The sequence below is a fragment of the Nanorana parkeri genome, unplaced genomic scaffold (assembly GCF_000935625.1).
Source record: "Nanorana parkeri isolate BGI_ZX_2015 unplaced genomic scaffold, ASM93562v1 scaffold129, whole genome shotgun sequence".
Taxonomy (NCBI): Eukaryota; Metazoa; Chordata; class Amphibia; order Anura; family Dicroglossidae; genus Nanorana; species Nanorana parkeri.
This window is the reverse complement of record NW_017306397.1, coordinates 784,670-802,362: the sequence shown is the minus strand read 5'-3', so window position 1 is coordinate 802,362 and position 17,693 is coordinate 784,670. Positions and strand designations below refer to the sequence as shown.

At 39.1% G+C, this 17,693-nt stretch overlaps 1 protein-coding gene across 1 annotated transcript; it reads left to right on the top strand.

Moving 5' to 3' along the window:
• Positions 1-849: 849 nt before the first annotated feature.
• Positions 850-16,396, top strand: TMEM212 (transmembrane protein 212). Its single transcript, XM_018553769.1, has 4 exons — positions 850-1,060; positions 7,486-7,545; positions 12,697-13,020; positions 16,342-16,396. Exons 1-4 carry the CDS (start codon positions 902-904, stop codon positions 16,360-16,362), a joined length of 564 nt encoding a protein of 187 aa, XP_018409271.1. The 5' UTR covers positions 850-901; the 3' UTR covers positions 16,363-16,396.
• Positions 16,397-17,693: the final 1,297 nt, after the last annotated feature.

The window sequence follows — 17,693 nt, the reverse complement described above, 5'->3', positions numbered from 1 at the left end:
CCCCGCTACGTTTCCAAAAATGTAAAAATGCTTTCAAATATCCAGCGTGCTGAGACAAAGATACTGCGCAGCGTTTCGGGAAACAAATTCCAGGAATGCTTCCGGCAGTGGCACAGTCATCTAAAAAAATGAGTCTCTTTACAAGAGGACTACTTTGAAGGTGACAACAGCCGCCGGTGTATAAGTAAGCAAACATTTTTTTACAGTCCATTTCCGGATTAAATTGTCACACCTCATATATTGTTCTGTTATTAAAAAATGCATACAATAGTTCATGAAAAAATTGTAGCAAAATGCATGCTCAAAGACAAACCTTCTTGTGACATTAACTATGCAGCAGACACTGCTAAAAACTACAGAAACTTTAAAAAAATGCAACTATAATAAACTACTTAGTGCCCATAAAACAGCACATTTTAATGACTATGTCCATAAATGCTTCCTAGTGTAGACAACTTAGTTTATGTTCACTATTGGTGTTTACGTTCCTTTTAGCTGGCATTGATTTGTAATAGGAATGTGTCTCTAAGGCTTTGTTCCAGGCTGCTACATTCTTCATGTGGATGAATTACCCCACACAACTCTAATCTGCAGCTGATGTAACTATAAGGCACATTCTTTTCACAGGAAAGACAAGGGATTGACACAAAGACATGAGAGTTTGACTCAAGAGGAAATTTTTTTCATACATTATACGTACACAGACTTGATTATTTGTTGGCCATGTCCTAGCATATCCGGAAATAATTAAAAGCAAACAGCAGGTTGAGCTAACCCATGTCAACAATGGATTTGTGTCTTAACAACAGTCTCTAAGAAACTGAAGTTTGCTGAGAGTGTGTAGAAAACACTATTAATTACCCAGTCTGCCTGACAGGGAAAAGTAGCACGTTTATGGAAAATGACGAGCTGCTATCAGATTGCTGGTGGAATCCTCATTGCATTTGGCCTTTTAAGTATTTTTTCAGGGGTCATAGCATTTTTTCCAGTTTTTAGCTACAAACCTTTATTTATTGGCTGGAGCGTACGGATTGCTTGTCCTATCTGGAATGGGGTGCTGGTAAGAGAACCAATAACACTTTCGTTATTTATTGCCTCTTACACTGAAATATCACAGCTTGGTTACTATTCATTTTGTTAAGCGAAAATACAAATACTAAAAAAAAAAACCTAGTATTTAGATTATCCCCAAACATGGGAAAGAGTTCCTAAGAAAAGTGCTTTTGAGTAAAACGTGTCCATGGAGCATTTTCTGTTCTACGTATATATATATATTTTTTTATATTTATATATATATATATATATTCTTTTTCTTGTTTTTTTTGGTTTGTTTCTTTTGTGTTTACAAATGTACGATTTTCTCTGTAGCGGATGTTTATGCATTGATTGTTAACACAAAACTCTGTACATCTGTGAAACTGACCACAATCTAGAAATGCTTTTTTTAATCTTTGTGGGTGACCTCAGTGTCAGTTGTTTACCAACTGCAAATCTAATGTTGTCCAGACATGGAACGATCTATTGGTGATAATGATAAAATGCCAAATAAGAGGAATCTGTCAGGAAAATAAATAGCCATGTGATTAGCCTCAGGTGGAAGATTCCATTATCTGTGTTAAGCTGGCCATACACCTTACAATTATCTGCAGATTTTCTGTGGTCAGATGGAAAAGGTACAACAGATTCCTCCATCTACGCTAAACTGTGTGGATGGAGTAATCTCCACCTGGGCCAATCTGTTGCACTTTTTCCATCTGACCACAGAAAATCTGCAGATAAATTGTAAGGTGTATGGGCACCTTTAGGTTGTATACTGTTAACTCACACTGAAGTTTAATAATTTTACCTTCCTTGCCCCAGCACTAAGAAGGCAAATAGCTTATTAGCTCAACTTATTTTGCTTTGTGTTGGATCCCCTTTAAAAAGGTCAGTCCTTCCAAAAGTGATATGTATGTGTATGATGCTTGGTAGGAGTGAGGCTTGTTTTCCCTAGTCCTATTGGTTCTTCAAAGCTAGAGGAGGATGGAAGAGGCTCCAGAAGCATTTGGAAAATGGAGACTACATAGGCAGAAGGAGGACTGCATAGTCTAGATATTTTGATGGCTCTCCCGGACGTCAATCTGAATGAAAAGAGTGGCCAATTTGTGTAGGGCGGGAGGGATGGATCTTTTGGACAGTTAGTCCTTTATGCTTATGTATGAAATTATAGCACATGCTGGCCTATGGTGATACCCTCTGGATGAAATCTGTACCAGCAGCAGAAGATTCATTAAAAGTCTTCCAGAAGGTGTCCAGGAAGTGGGTTAGACTGGAAGTCATGATGTTCCCACAGAGGAGAGGCCCATGTAAAGGCCTCACCTGAGAAAGGTGAAATCTTATAGGCTACCTTGGAGCAGTCAGAAGGCAAAGTTGTGGGCCAAATGTTCTAATTTAATGGAGCACTGATTAATGAATCCATGACCGACCTTAGGGTTGAGAAAGAAACTAGATGGTGAACGGAGATGAACACTGGCGGCACCAACTTCATGGGTGGCGCAACCTTGTGGCAACAGTTTGATGGCCCTTTTCTGTTTCACCATGACTGTACTCCCCTGCAATAAATTAGAGCAGCGATTGCAAGCCAGGTCTTTTTGTTTAACATCAATACCTGAGCTCACAAATGCTCTTTTGGCTGAATGGGCACACATTCCTGAATGCACATTCCAAAGTCCTGAAGATAGCTTTCTAGAAGAAAGGAGGCCGATGCAGCTGAAAAAGAGAGGCTCATGAAGGGTTCGGCTTGACATTATTGCCTTTTGAATGGGATGTCCAACAAGTTTATATAGGCATGATAGTTAGGTGTCCACAAAGCACATATAAAACAAAATTCCATAAATATGTTAAATAATATTTCAGTTATAATGGTGTACATTTTTACAATTTAATTACTGTGGAGAGAAGGGGTCCACTCTTATCTGGGTATAATACTGGATATCTCAGATTTAATTATTAAGTCACAAATGTGCAAACTCGAATCTGGTGCCTGCATTTAATTTATTTAGAATTCCTCTTGCCTACATATATACCTAGTACCAACAGCACCCTATTTACTTTGTAATCCTAAAGTAATTTAGCATAGCTGATTATGTGCCCAATATGCTGTTACATGTTTGAAAGTTCTGCATAACAATACTAGAGTGCAACAAGTTATTGCACTTATCCTTGGCTAATATCTTGGGGTCGACTGATTTAAAAGCTACTGCATGTATTTTACACATTCAGTGCTCCAGTAAATCAGCACATTCCTATATTTACAGAGCTGTAAACCTAACATTTATTACATAGAACTTGGAAACTACAGAACACTTCTAGGAAAAATATGAGAGCTCCTACTTACAGTTCAGAACTACCAAAGCACAAGGGCTTCTCATGATATTCCTAAACAATCATTCTGCATTAAAAATGCTGATCCTCTGGGCATTGGATGAGCTTTTCATGGAATAACATGCACAGAAATCAAACAATGACTTCCCAAACCATCTGATTGATATTCCAATGCATCTCACCCATCTGCTGCAAGTGTTTTGTGCCCATATGCCTTCAAATTGGTTCATGATTACCTCTTTATTGTTTGAATCATTTGACAATTCCTGTAACTCACAAATTTTAACAGTGGAATGAGCAGTCCTGTTATAATTCATAAACTGTTTCTTAGTGTATTTTTTAGTCAGATGAATATGGTTTCCTGATATGCATGTATAGGCTTTAAATAGGTGAGGTTCTTCTGGTTCATACGAGCTGGTAAATATATTATTGTAAACTGCATGAGGAGGGGTGTCAACATGCAGATTTTCTTTCGATAAGTAAATTTTAGATTAGGTTATATGGCGAATTAATTATAGCCATAGCAAACACAAAATATGCTATACAAAAAAAGTATACATAAGTTATTTGCTTATGCACAAAAGTAACAAACTGTGTTATCAGGGATGCAGCATACACAAGGTCTACAAGGGTTATTTTAAAGTAAAACTGAGCTTTGTCTGTACAAAGTACCAGGTTCTCTGTAATGATAGACTCACCTGCAGCTTAACTTGCCTTTCCTTCACTCCCCTGCTGCTCCATTCAGCTGCCAGGAGTAAAGAAAATAATTTGTTACTTGGGCATTTGGGAAGCATGTGACTTCCCTTCCGTCTATGTAACAGTGCTGATGATTGTCCACACTGTCCCTCAGCACTGTTAGATGGGAGCATGAAACGGCTCCTCAACCCTATGAAAGTTCCCAGTCTCCAGAAGAGAGGGACAACTTTCTTTGCTTAATGCAGCTGAACATAGTGGCAGAAGAACAACTGTCCATAAACTGTAATGTATACTGCTCAGCCTGCCTAAGGTCAGTACAGGGTTTCACACCTTGCATTCCTTAAGCACTGGGATTACGGTTGGCACTTGACCAGTTGGAACTGGAGAGTTTAATTTGTATAACCATCGCATTTAAATAATATTCAGAGTGTCCAGGGCTCTCCCATTGCACCAATTATGACTGTGAAGTTGCTCTGACAGAGCCACAAGTCACTCTCCCCATTTTCCCAATCAGTTTTCCATGGACCAAAAGGTGGCAACCCCAAGCAACATTTGTATATAAACATATTCTAATGAACTTGGTTATTTCAGATATTGCTAGTTATCTGTCTATGATACTGTAGAAACTGGCTTGTTTCCTGATCCTTCTGCATACATATCACAAAGACTGTTAATGATGACCTCATTCAGGCTTTTAATGAGTGCATTGACTATATTGAAAGTCCACCAGATGCATCTTTACACTATGAAAAAGGGAAAGTTACAATACATATTTTATATAGCTGACTTCCTTAAAAAAAAATTATAATTTTTTTTTCCATCCAAACAAACCTTGAAAGTGCTTTCATCACTGAAATATATTTCTGTACTGTAAGTGCATCCATAGTGTGCATCCAAATGAGCTTCCATGTATGTCAAACTCAATTTGAAGAAGGACTACAATCTAGAGAACATGTCAAACATCAAAGGTTATAATACCCAATGTGGCAGCTTAATTAAAGACTGACTGAGCTGTCCAATGGGTGTGGTGCTGCACTCATGCAAATTACACCATTAGGATTGTTATATTGATACTGTGTTAGGCTGCACAAATCATTATTAAAACATTGTATTTACATTATCACATTGAAATCCTTTTATCATTTTGTTCTGTTTTTGTAACTTTCTAGCTGTTAGAGCAATGAGGACAGAAAATTCAAACCGGAGTCACAAATGTATCAATAACTTCCTTAAAAGGATTCTTTTTTTAAAGGTGTTTATATGGAAGACCCTAAGGTCTTTTAAGTATATCAGCGTACAATGATGGCCTAACATGGAATGTAAACTTTCCAAGGATTCTTGTTGAACTGTGAACTTAACATTTTAACTACTGAGCTATGTTTCCACTGACACACATAGAATAGAAAACAGGTATTACACATGGTAACAACATTACATTTGTATTTTTCAGCTACCCTTTCCAACTACCACAAAACATGGATAAAGCCAGAGAGATACTTTTTGCTCTTTGTCTTATTAAATGGGCATCATTTCACAGCATTTCGAGAAACATTAGGAGGTTATAGCGGAAATGGAGTCTATAGAGGTTTAGACACCAATGACTATTGCTGATGAATAGACATTCATCAACCTGTAGCCCCTACACTTTCTCAAACATAATCACAGCTATACAGTTATGTGTTTATATTATAATAATGTATTCAGAATCAAATTGGCACTAATGAAAGTTGTACACACTATGTAGATCAGGTCATCAGCCATACTTAATGGCTATCTAATGTTCCCCTGGTCCCACCCAAATAGGATTCAGATTTCTTTTTGGGCCCATATAAAAAAGCAGTAAACACACAAATATGCCATAAACTGCTTATAAGTACAATTACATGAAAATGGAACCGAGCATGCAATAGGTGTGATTCACAAAGCCAACACAACAGCAAAAAGATGCAAAATTTCTAAAAGTGTCAGTTATTTTTTGCTAAGAACAGGGAGATTATAAAATCACAGTCACCTATCGGAATTAAAGATACTTATCTTTGTGTACAGATTTGTGAATTAAGCCTAATGGATGATCCTCTGCTGTACTTTTTAGCTTTGTAAACAAGCCAATGAGTGCAGAATAACAAACAATAATAGTTACATAAAAATTACAAAATCTATTCAAAATCAAGTTCAGCATTTCACAACTCTTGCAACTTTGTTCCAGAGCAAGGCAAATCAAAACTCCCCACAATACTGTTGCCAATTTGACCAAAAAGAAAAAAAAACTCCTGAGCTGAAAGCTTTCAGCTTTATTCCCTGGATAAAATATTGGGTTTTTTAGTCAATAGTGATTGTGGCTTTAGATATTAGTTGTAAGAAAATCATTTAGTTATTTTTTTCCATCTTCTTCCATCTTCTCAGTATACAGCTCGCGGTATACTGAGACGCCACAGTACACTGCTCGCTACTGCTCGCGGTATACTGAGATGCCGCAGCTGAAGCGGATCCCGACAATTACGTCTGGATCCGCCCAGCTGCGTGAGTGACAGTTGGTTCTGCCTATCTAGAGGCAGATCCAGCTGTACCCGCCCCCTCCCGTCCAATCCCCCAGTCAGCGCTGGCGGATCGCAGCGGGGAGGGGGGAATCCAGCCCCTCCCCTGTCACGGCAGAGAGCTGTGACAGGATCGAGAGGTGAGCGAATGCCGGTATCTGTTTGCTCACTTCTCGATCTACTGAGCCGACCTGTGACAGTCTCATTGTCACAGGTCGGCTAGAACTATGAGGGAAAGCACTCACCTCATAGTTCTCCTTTAACAAAATTATATCTTATTTGTGTATGACTCGGCTGTAGATCCTCAAAAGGTGGCTACTTTTGTTCTGGAGGGTGGCTACTTTTGCTCTCCATGGTCCCTGCGTATGTGTTCTTAATTTTAGGATCGACAGCTGAGTGATACACAAAAAAAATACATTTTTGTAAATAGTTAGGGTACTTAAATGCATTTTAAAAATGTAACTCCTGAGTTTAGTGTCACTTTAAAGGACACTTATAGTAACTATTTAGACAGCCATAGCAATGCCGCAATGGTAGAGCAGAATACAGATAGTGCATTTAAAAATGTTGTTTTTTCATTTTAGAAGAAATTGCATTGCAGTGATTCAGCTTTACTAGTTTTTAGAAGGACTTGAACAACCAAAACAACCAAAGTTTTTATAAGTATATTAATGTGTGAACTGGTTATAACCAGGCAAAAAAAAAAAGAAATGGACCATTTCTTCCTTTACAATAGACACCAAAATAAAAAGAAATGCTATATTTTCAGCTAAAGAGTTTTTTTTTTTTTGGTTTTTTATTGGAACATGCTATTCAACTTGCCTTAACATTTTAGTATCCTGTATTATGCTCTAAATATTTATAAAGCTTCTGAAACCATTTTCTTTTATAGGCTTTTTCAGTTGGCATCCTTGCTGTCTTATCATACCGGGAATGGATACAAAGATCGCTGGTAAGATACAAATATATGATATTGCCTTCAGGCTCAGGACTGGATTTATACTTTTTTCTCCCATAGGTTAGCTACCTTGTGCCACCCACCAAACATATACTGGAGGGGGCTGAGGCAGTGTTAAGAAGCAGTCCAAATCTCTAGCATGCTACTAGCACAGGGTATTTTAACCCGTGCTGCAGCACAAAACAAGTAAAGAAAAAAAGCCTGACATAATTATGTTAGAAGCATAAGACGTGCTCCTAATGTCACTCTCCCCATAGCCGCTGCTTATGTCTACAGCTGCCACTCAGCTGCTCTCTTTTCCAGGCCTGAGCATTGGTGGTTTCCAAGCAAGACCCTGAAGTGTTAGCAACACCTCTCTGCACTTACTGGCCAATGTCGGAGGCATCCCTTTTGCTATAGAGAGGCTTTGTGCTGTCTGTTCAACCTCCTCTGCACGGTTGGCCAACAGAGCTGTGGCATCCTGTTTGAATATCGCAAGCCCGGGGTTCTGGGCTTGTAATAGCATTTGCCACTATGCTTTGTCTCTGGATGACGTCTGTTACTGACCCCTTCCTGGATACAGAATACTCTTCTGATTGCCATCTACCCCGATTCTTGCTTGTGTAGCAGTGCCTTTAAGGAATGGTATCAGAGTTGTTTACGTTTGTCTCCTGCTGCTGGAGACTGTGAGGAGGACTCTGATTGGCTGTAGAGCAGTCTGGGTGCAGCTTACTCGTGGAACTGCAAAGTTTATTGGGGAATGTAGTCCAGGAACAAGAGAAGTGCTAGCGCAAACACAGAGTAAAGGAACAAGAACTCCCACAGTTCCTGGAGAGAGGCAGGAGGAGAAAAGAACTGCGTCTTGTTAGCGCTGGAGCTCTGGGTTAGTCATTCACCACATGGAGAGCAGACAGGATGTGCCAGTCTGCTAACAGCTGAATCACAATTTGCTGCTTCATATTGCGATTTAAATCCAAAGCCTTTGCCTTATACAGTATATTAAAACCCATTAACTTCCCCAAGGTGTGTTGCTGTTTTGTGGGTCCACTCTTGGAGGTTCATCACTGGTGTGGGACAGAAGAACCTAATTACTTCAGCGGCTCCTTCAGGGGTGAGCACTACACCTGGATGCAAATTACTTTTCTAAATACCGTCTGTCTGATCCTTGCCTTGATACAGATTACTCTTCTGATTGCCACCTGTCCTGGCCTCTGCCTAAATACCATGTACTCTTTTGATTGCCGCCTGTCCTGCACTTCCCCGTTTTATGGACTACACTACTATCTGCCTCCAGTTCAGACCACTGGTAGCTTGGCGACCAGTCAGCCATAAGCCTCACTATTTTCACAGAGCAAGGCACAAACTGATACATCTTACATTATCACAAGCCAAAAACCATGATGAGGAATCTTAACAGGCCCAGTTATGTGCAGTGGAAATCTGTAAGCTGAACCGCCACGTCCAAGCACTCACAGACCAGTCTTCCCAACTGCACTTATCCCCTGTTCCTGCTGCATCTGCTGCCCCTGAATCTCAAATTCTTTTTGTTATCAGTTTTAGTTTAGTCTCCAACAGGACAACTGAGTGGGTCTTTTTCCTCCTGTAGGCATAATTTGCATAAAACAATGGGATGCATTCCTACTCTGGGATTTCACCCTTCTTTTGTATCTATGGCCTTAACCCCAGGCCCTGCTCCTTTTACTCTTGCAGTTCTAATCTTGTAGAGGTCAACAAGCTTGTGGACCATTTTTCTGCTATTTGGAAATCTGTGCATAGCAACCTTGTGCATGCCTCAGCTTCCCAAAAAGCTTCTGCTGATAACCAACGCTTGGCTATTCCCACATTCAAGGTTAGTAATCTGGCATGTCTATCCACCTCGGGAAGTGGGGAGTAATGTTAGGAGCTTGAGACACACTCCTATTGTCACTTTCCCACTCATTCTGGCTTCAGCCACTGACCTGCCACTCTTTCTTCCTGACCTGAGCAGCAGCCCTGCACTTTCAGCAACACCCCTCGACCCTCACTGTCCAGTGGTGGGAAGAATCCCTGTCGCTAGGTAGTAGGAGGACCATGGGGAACAAAAGTATCCTTAAGGAAAGGTGGCTGCTATAGGCAAAACTCTGCATAGACCTTGCATTTTTCAAGGAACAAGGCGAGAACCAGTAAAACTTACAATTTATTACTGTATATGCAGTCCAACTGCATTACAGTAATAAACTTTTTTAAATAATGAATCAAAACACATATACATTGCCCACCAAAGTATCTCTTTTCATTTTTGGCCAAATAGCTGACTCCAACTCTTAGCTTGGCTTCCCTGAAATTCCTGCCCACTAAAAAAATCACAAGGGACAGCACAGACTCCAGTAGCTGTCTATCTGCTAGCTTGGGGAAGGGAGGAGGGAGAGGAAGGAGAGAGGAAGGAGAAGTGGGGAGTGGATTGCCCTGCTGCGCCTGTGTGTTTGTGGAGACGCACACAGATTACTAGCACACACACACACGGGTGGCTCCATAGGACCCTGCACAGAAGAGAGCCACCCTAACACAGGATACCAGGGCCAGTTCTCAGGGGAACAACCGATTCTGCAGGAAACTAAAACCATTTCAATTGTAAGTGATTTAATCAACATCTGAAATAGCTTAAACATCTTTAGATTTTAATATTACTGTGTAACACATTAATGTCATTCAATTTTTTTCAATCTGCAGCATTTATATAAAAAAATTCCTAGTGATCCTGCTACAAGGGCCCATGTTTATGTGCTTCCTGTTATGGGGTGAAAACTATTTCACAATTATGTTCCTTTATTGTTACCCTGTGACATGCCTCTGGTTCAGACTACAAGTGGCTGCTGCTGACACATGCAGTATTTCGCAGGCATGGTTCACAACAGCCAATGATGGAACAAGTACAGGAACTGGCTAAAAAAGTCTGCCCCCGCAGCACCGGAATGCAACAATGGATGAAAAAGAAGATGAAAACAGTTACTGAAAAATGGCCTGGCCAGGAAGGGGGTGAAACACTATGGCCTTCAAGTGGTTAAAAAAATGGCAGTTGTTAATGATCCATAACATTTTATTAAACAAATGTCAAACAATGTCATCCAAATGGGGGTTAGATCTATAGTTTTTATGTTGGAAGACAACACATTACATCAATAAACAGTTCCCATTTGGGTTTAGCATCACTGAGTGCTTTTGTAAAACCAAGGACAACAATCACTTTGAATGGTAGATTATAGAAGGATATCTATTACACTTTTATGTGCATGGATGGTCATTCTCTGTACAAGTACTGTACAAAGAGCTTTTGTCCCATAAAAGCTCTTTGAACAGTAGTTAAAATGATTTCTAAAAAAAAAAAAAAAATCTGTACAAAGAGCTTTTGTCCCATAAAAGCTCTTTGAAAAGGAATTAAAATGATTTCTAAAAAAAAAAAAAAAAAACAGTTAGTGACGACAGTTGATTTGAAGAAGGTGCTGCTGAATGTATTAAAGAGCTGCTTGTTCTTCACAAAGTAATCCATACAGTTAAAACAACACATATTTTTCTAATGGATTCAATTACAGTGAAATGAAATGCAATCTTACACTATGTGCGATCATTTATTTTAATAAACCTTATATAGCATAATAATGTGTAATTAACAGTTTCAGGTTATTATGCCCTAACATCAAACCCTTATAATTGTACATAGATACAGTATTTACTGCATAGTTTTGCTAAAGAGACCATACAGAGTTTTGCTAAAGAGACCATACAGTTTATAGATGTCCAGCTAGAAGATACCCAGTAAACGTGTGGCTTACTTTATATAGTATATATTGGATTATACTTTTGCTACTTAATGTGAAAAATTTAATTTCTAAAGACATTAAATTAATATATTGACCAATAATGGAGTAAACAGGCAAGCAGAACTATCTGTAAAAACATGATGCCCTAGCACATATGAATGGTGTTCTTTAATACAAACCCTACACTTTAGAGTATTTATAAGCAATTCATTTTGCAGTTTGACTGGAGAAAGTGGCTGTATATTCTCTGTGCAAATTTTGTAGCATTCACAAGCCATATTTCGCACAATGTATGAATCAATAGGTGTCTTGCGAATGGTGAAGATCAAATGATCTTTAATCTGACAGTTTCTGTAAGCTGAATGTTGCAAAATGAAATGTTTGCAATATGAAGATAGTTATTGACAGATCTAGATAATGGAAACATTCAATTTTGCAACATTCAACCTACAGCAGCTGTCAGATTAAAATAAAGAACATTCGATTATGTAACAATTGAACTATAGAAACTGCCAGGCTAAAGTAAAGAACATTACATTTTGTAACAATAATGCCACAATATATTTATATATATATATATATATATAAAAACGCAGTATTGCAGTGTGCAATGATACCTTTCATTATTATAATGATACCTGCAATACTGCGTTTTTGTCTTTGGACTAATACAGCTTACCCATTTATATTGCACTATACAGGTGAAATATACTGGGGGCCAAGTCACACCCCCATAGGGCATGTTTTAATGCATATATCATTACTATTCATTGTCAGAAATAAGCTTAGGTGCTGAAGGCTTCCCCAGGAGTCCCTGAAAATGTTGCAAATGAGGACCACCCTTAGTGCATCTCGCAATGTACTGTCAAACACTTCCGATAGACTGTTGCAGGACTTGCCAACTCCTTCATCACTACTGTGTACGATAGTGATCATGGGGTTAGTGGAGGAAACCCCATTTCTCAGCAGGGGCCACTTTATTGTTGAGGACACACCACCTACAAAATGTATAAGGAGATCAATATGAAATGTATAAAATATATATAAAACATGTGCAACACATGAAAAATGCACCTAAATAAAAAAAAATGCCAGCTGTGTGAATGGGACCCAACAGGCTTATTCACTAAACAGTGCAAGGAGCAAATTAGTATGTTCAAAGTATATTATTCACCCATAACAACTATTACAAATCCACATTTTCAAAGCCATATTGGTATCTCTAATAAGAAATAAGATGATTTCTGAGTGGTTGCTAGGACTACCATGCTTTATATTTAGTGATGTACTCCTTGCACAGTTGTAACAAGCATACCCAATAGACATACAATGCACACACAATCTAACGTATGCCTCAAATCTCTTTCAGTGGGAATCCACATTCACCTTGAGCCTGCTAAGTATCATTGGAGCACCGGTTCAGTTTGCAGTGGCCATTGCATCAATTCTCATTGGCCCTTACTGTTATTATACTTTCGCAGGGATGTCAGCAACCAACTATATTGGCTACGCTATTAAATATCCTTTCCCATATGCCAAGTTCCAGAATGTATGCCAAGACCCCCTTCACTACGAATGGTACCACCTGGCTCTACAAATTGTCGACCTGCTGTCAAGTGTTCTAATCTTATGCTCTTCATTGGCATTGGTAATCAGGCTCTCTGCCAGAATACTGCGCACAGGAACATTTAATGTGAGTAGGAGGTAGTGACTAAGTGAACTGTGAGCCAACAATTTTTTTTGTAGTTTCTGGTAAATTCGTGTTATTATCTTTACACTGTACAGTATGGTTAAACTTCAGAGTATGCATACATAGGCATTTAAAGCAAACTTTCCAGACATTTTCTAATCCAATTCCATAAGCTTAGATCTGTTAATTCACCTTTGTTCGGAGTAATACAATAACAGACTTTTATGCTGGTATCCCCATAGCACAAGGGTGATAATCACGAGGGTTCCTTAGTATATCAAATCTATTTTTTAATTGGTTCGGCACAGAGGAAATGCTTCAAGATGAGAACACCAGTATCTTTCATAGCCCAGGTGCCTGATAAACATGGTGCCTTTAGCAGAGGATAAGTGCAACTTACCTATTCCTGGTGCATACACGTCAAACCCTGCTCATACACTATGTTCACATACCTTCAAGAATGTCGTAAAAAAAAAAAAAAAGCCCCACCCCCATCCAGACGAAGCCCCGGCTAGTGTGAAGGAGAGAGGGAAGAGGAAGGGAGGAGCCTCCCTGCCCCTCAGTTGCTTGTCACTGCTGAGGCATCAAGATCAATGGCCTCAGTGGTTTTTTTTTTTCTTTTTTTGATTGGACAGCTTGGACCAATGGCACTTTGCCATTGGTCCCAACCTTCCACAGAGCTCACGCATCTAACAAAGAGTAGAGGCTGTGACGCATCTAACAAAGAGTAGAGGCTGTGACAGCTCTTGCCTCACTAGTTAGGCTACACAAGCAGTGGGGAAGCTCACTGCTGTGTAACCTAACTACCTCTCAAAAGCTGTATGCAGCACTACCTGTAATTAACAGGTAGCGCTCCGTCTATTACAGGTTACACAGTGAGGAGGCTTTCCCTGCTGTGTAAGCTGTTGCAAGCTGATCTGAATTAAGAAAAAGCTCTCAGCTTCAGAGTTGAAGTTGAGAGCTTTTTCCTCCATAATACTAGGTGAGGCTCTGTCTCACCTGTCTCCCCTGACCGCACGTACCTGGTAAAATGTATACACACAATTAGATGAGTCAGAGCAGGGATCCAGCCCTTTTAAAATAGTTCAGTCTGTAATTTTAATGAAATATAGCAGTGTCCAAAAAGAGGACTTCTTTTGCTTACTCTTTAGCTAACCCATAGTGCTCGAGGAATCCTTTTTTCATAATTTTTTTTGTATTTCTGCATCAATGTGTACATATAGCAAAATCATATAGACAGCATATTTTCAAATCTTCAAAAAAACCTCAAAACTATTATTTCCCATTTAATTCATACATTTTTTAGAGCTTCCTAGCCCCTGTGGCTTCCTGAGGAGCTCTCAAGGTGCTACAAAATTAACATAGATTCACGTCCACTATATGCACCCCCTTCTTTATCCAAGATAAAATCTAAGTAAGAGTCTTCCAGCTTGTCATAGGGATTCATTATAGCATTGCAGTGTGTGATCCTAAGGCATTTCCAAGTTCCAGCACTCTAAAGCATCTCTATAAGATTCATTTATTTTGTGCCTGAAGGTAAATGGAAATCTCGACAGGGTTATTTGTTAAATAGAGCTGGACAGAAAGAAAAACCCTCTTTTACCAAAGCAGGCAATGAGGGGGAAATTATTTATTACATTTTTGATTTTCATTTCATAACCATAAAATAACAAACCTGCACCCTAAAACAGACAAACACACACAGATCACAGGCCAGCATTCCATAACACTAATAGAGTGTCTTAAGAAAAGGGTCCACCCAAAGGCCACATGGAACTGTACAACAATAAGAAGGCAAATCCTTCGCATCTTAATGACATGACATTCTGGAAGGTATGACATTTGCTTTCCTTTCATCAGTGTATTAAGTATGATTCATCATTAGCTTCTTAGTAAGACTTTGTTTTTTTCCTATATTTTAATTATTATAAATAATTTTTGATTAACAACAATTGCTTTAACTACTTTTTGATATACTGCAAATACATTTTCACCATGTCTTTGCAGAATGTGCTGATCATTAGGTTGTTAAATGTTCTGCCTGTAAGTCTTGCTGGGCCTGGGCTCCTAGCCACGGGTCCAGCGACAATGCTTTACACCATCCACAAATCATTAAACCCAAAGCTTGTCCACATAGAACTACTGGTCAAACAGGTGACCCCTGGTGTGGTGTGCGCTGATTCGCTTGTTGAGAATACTTCACCCCACATGGGTGTTTTAATGGTTGCTCTTTATGCTGAGGAGGAGCCCAGATCCTTTAATTCTTGAGTAGTTCAAAATGCTCTGTAGATAGGAAACCAAAAAACTATAGTAGAGCAAAGGTGCTTGGATGGAGAGTGATAATCAACCCAAGGCAGGCATGGATTTCCTAATGAAAGTAATATTTATCATGCATCAAAATAATGTGTTTCCTGACTGAAATGTCACTTCCTCAGATTAATGTGTAGAAACATACAAGCTTAGTCAGCTGACCTGCAGACTGCTCAGTGGCATGCTGGTTTGTGTCAGGTTGGCATGCTGGTTTGTGTCAGGTCAGCTGATAAGCTGACTGGTTAGCCAATTAAGCATATATGCATGCACAGCATTAATCTAAAGAACGGACCAGTTTGGAAACAAACACGTTATTTTCAGCAAGAAATCCATGTCTTCTTTGGATTGATTACCACACTTTATCTGGGTGCCTCTGCAAAAAGTGCCCAAGTGCCTTTAATTGTTCACAATTCAATCAAATAAAAAACAGCCGATGATTACGGGGCAACAACATTTCCCCTTCATCAGGGCCCAGAATGGGATAAGGATTTGATTTGGACTCAAAACATACTATAACCAAATAGATCTCTATCAGGATTATTCACATAAGGGTGAAGAGTTTGGAGATGGCAGGAGAAGTGAATAATCTAGGACACCATAGCTGAACTGAAGAATTTTTCCAAACCAGCTATTTTTTCCTAGATTGTTCATTTCTCCTGCCTTCTCCAAACTCTTCACCCTTTTGTGAATAACCCTTTATATGTTTTGATAAAAGAAAATCCTTCTCTATGGATGAAAATGTAATTAGCAGCAGCAGCATTAGCTGGTTTGGCCCCCTTTGGTTCCAAACACTTGATGTCATGACTGACAGGCCATCAATAGGAAAAGGTGTCCCTGGTGCATTTGTATTATGTCTTAATTCTTAAAAAATTAAATTTTTTAGGATGTTTGTTTTTTCTTCTAAATAGTTGTGTTTTATATTTATTATATGTAAGACTGTACTCGTTACTTATAATTCTGTAGAGTATAAACACCAGGCTGATCTGATTACCAAAATTCTGTTTTGTTTTGTAGGGAAGAAAAACTATTTGGTGAGGAGATTATACTGCAAGTAACTGCTGATATTTAAACAGAGAAAGGATGATACATTGATGTCCATGGAGTTCAGTGGGTCATCAGCAATGTCTTCTGCAGGAACTAGCTTTTTAAACAGTTCATATCATTGAAGCTGCACTTTATCTTGGTCCATGTCTGTTGCTGAATGTTCTAACTTTTGATCTGTTTATATTTTAACCGTGTTTAATATATTTAGTGTATGTATGTAGTGTACACAGGAAGCAGATCATGGCACTGTTTAGATTATAACACAGAGCCACATCCAGTGAGGGCTTATGCGTTAACATGACTGATAGTATTTTATATGTATACAAAATGGAGTTCTATCTATACGTCCTATGTGGTGCATAGGTCTATATTCACACAGGAACCAGTTTATGAAATGATAAATATAGTGTTGATAAGCAACCAGTAGGGTTTTGCAATTCATACTCTAAACATATTGGGTAATAAAACATATTTGGTTGTTGTTGACACCATCTCCACTTATTGATGAATCAGTTTTCATAAATCAATTGTACAACATAACTTATAACTCTGCTTTTTGTCGTAATCAGATTTCTTGTTTTAAACTGTTGTATATAGTAAACTAATAATAAGACCCACAAATGTGTATAATTATTTATTTCCAAGTTAAAACTACCCTGCATACTGTGTTTGTGAAGGAGGTGAGATGATATCTGCCCTGTGTACATAATCACACACTGGGGAATTTATAGATATTGGAGCGAGAAAAATCATGTTAACATGAACCTGTAGATGGGGCCTTTTATCCAGTAATAATATCAGTGTTATAAAGTAGCTTTGATTCCTTTAACTATATTAGTCACATCACAGTTTATAGAAGGAAATACTATAGAAAAAGATGGGTTTCATTTTATGTTTTTTTACTTATGAGTGTTTGTAGAAAAGCCTCTAAAGTCCCTCACACATTGGGTTACAGACACATCTTCCTGCATGGTGCTATCGATGCTGTTATACGCTGTTAGTTACACATTCGGGTCAGTAAATGGCTTTCATGGAGCATCAATCACAGCCGCAGTGCCTCTTATCAGATGTTGCTTTGCATATGAAATATGTTCCTCAGGGGCGTATCTGCCGCGAGGCAAACAAGGCATTGGCCTCCGGCGGCAGATTCCTAGGGAGCGGCAAAAATGCCGGGGTCTCAATGTACCGGCCTGCGGACCAGTTGCGGCCCGCGAGCCGGTACTTTGTGACCCGCAGCCAGCTCAGAAGTCAGGCACGCACACAGACCGCATACCTGACTTGCGGGTGCAGCCCTCGAATGCAGACCGTGTAGCTGAGTCTGC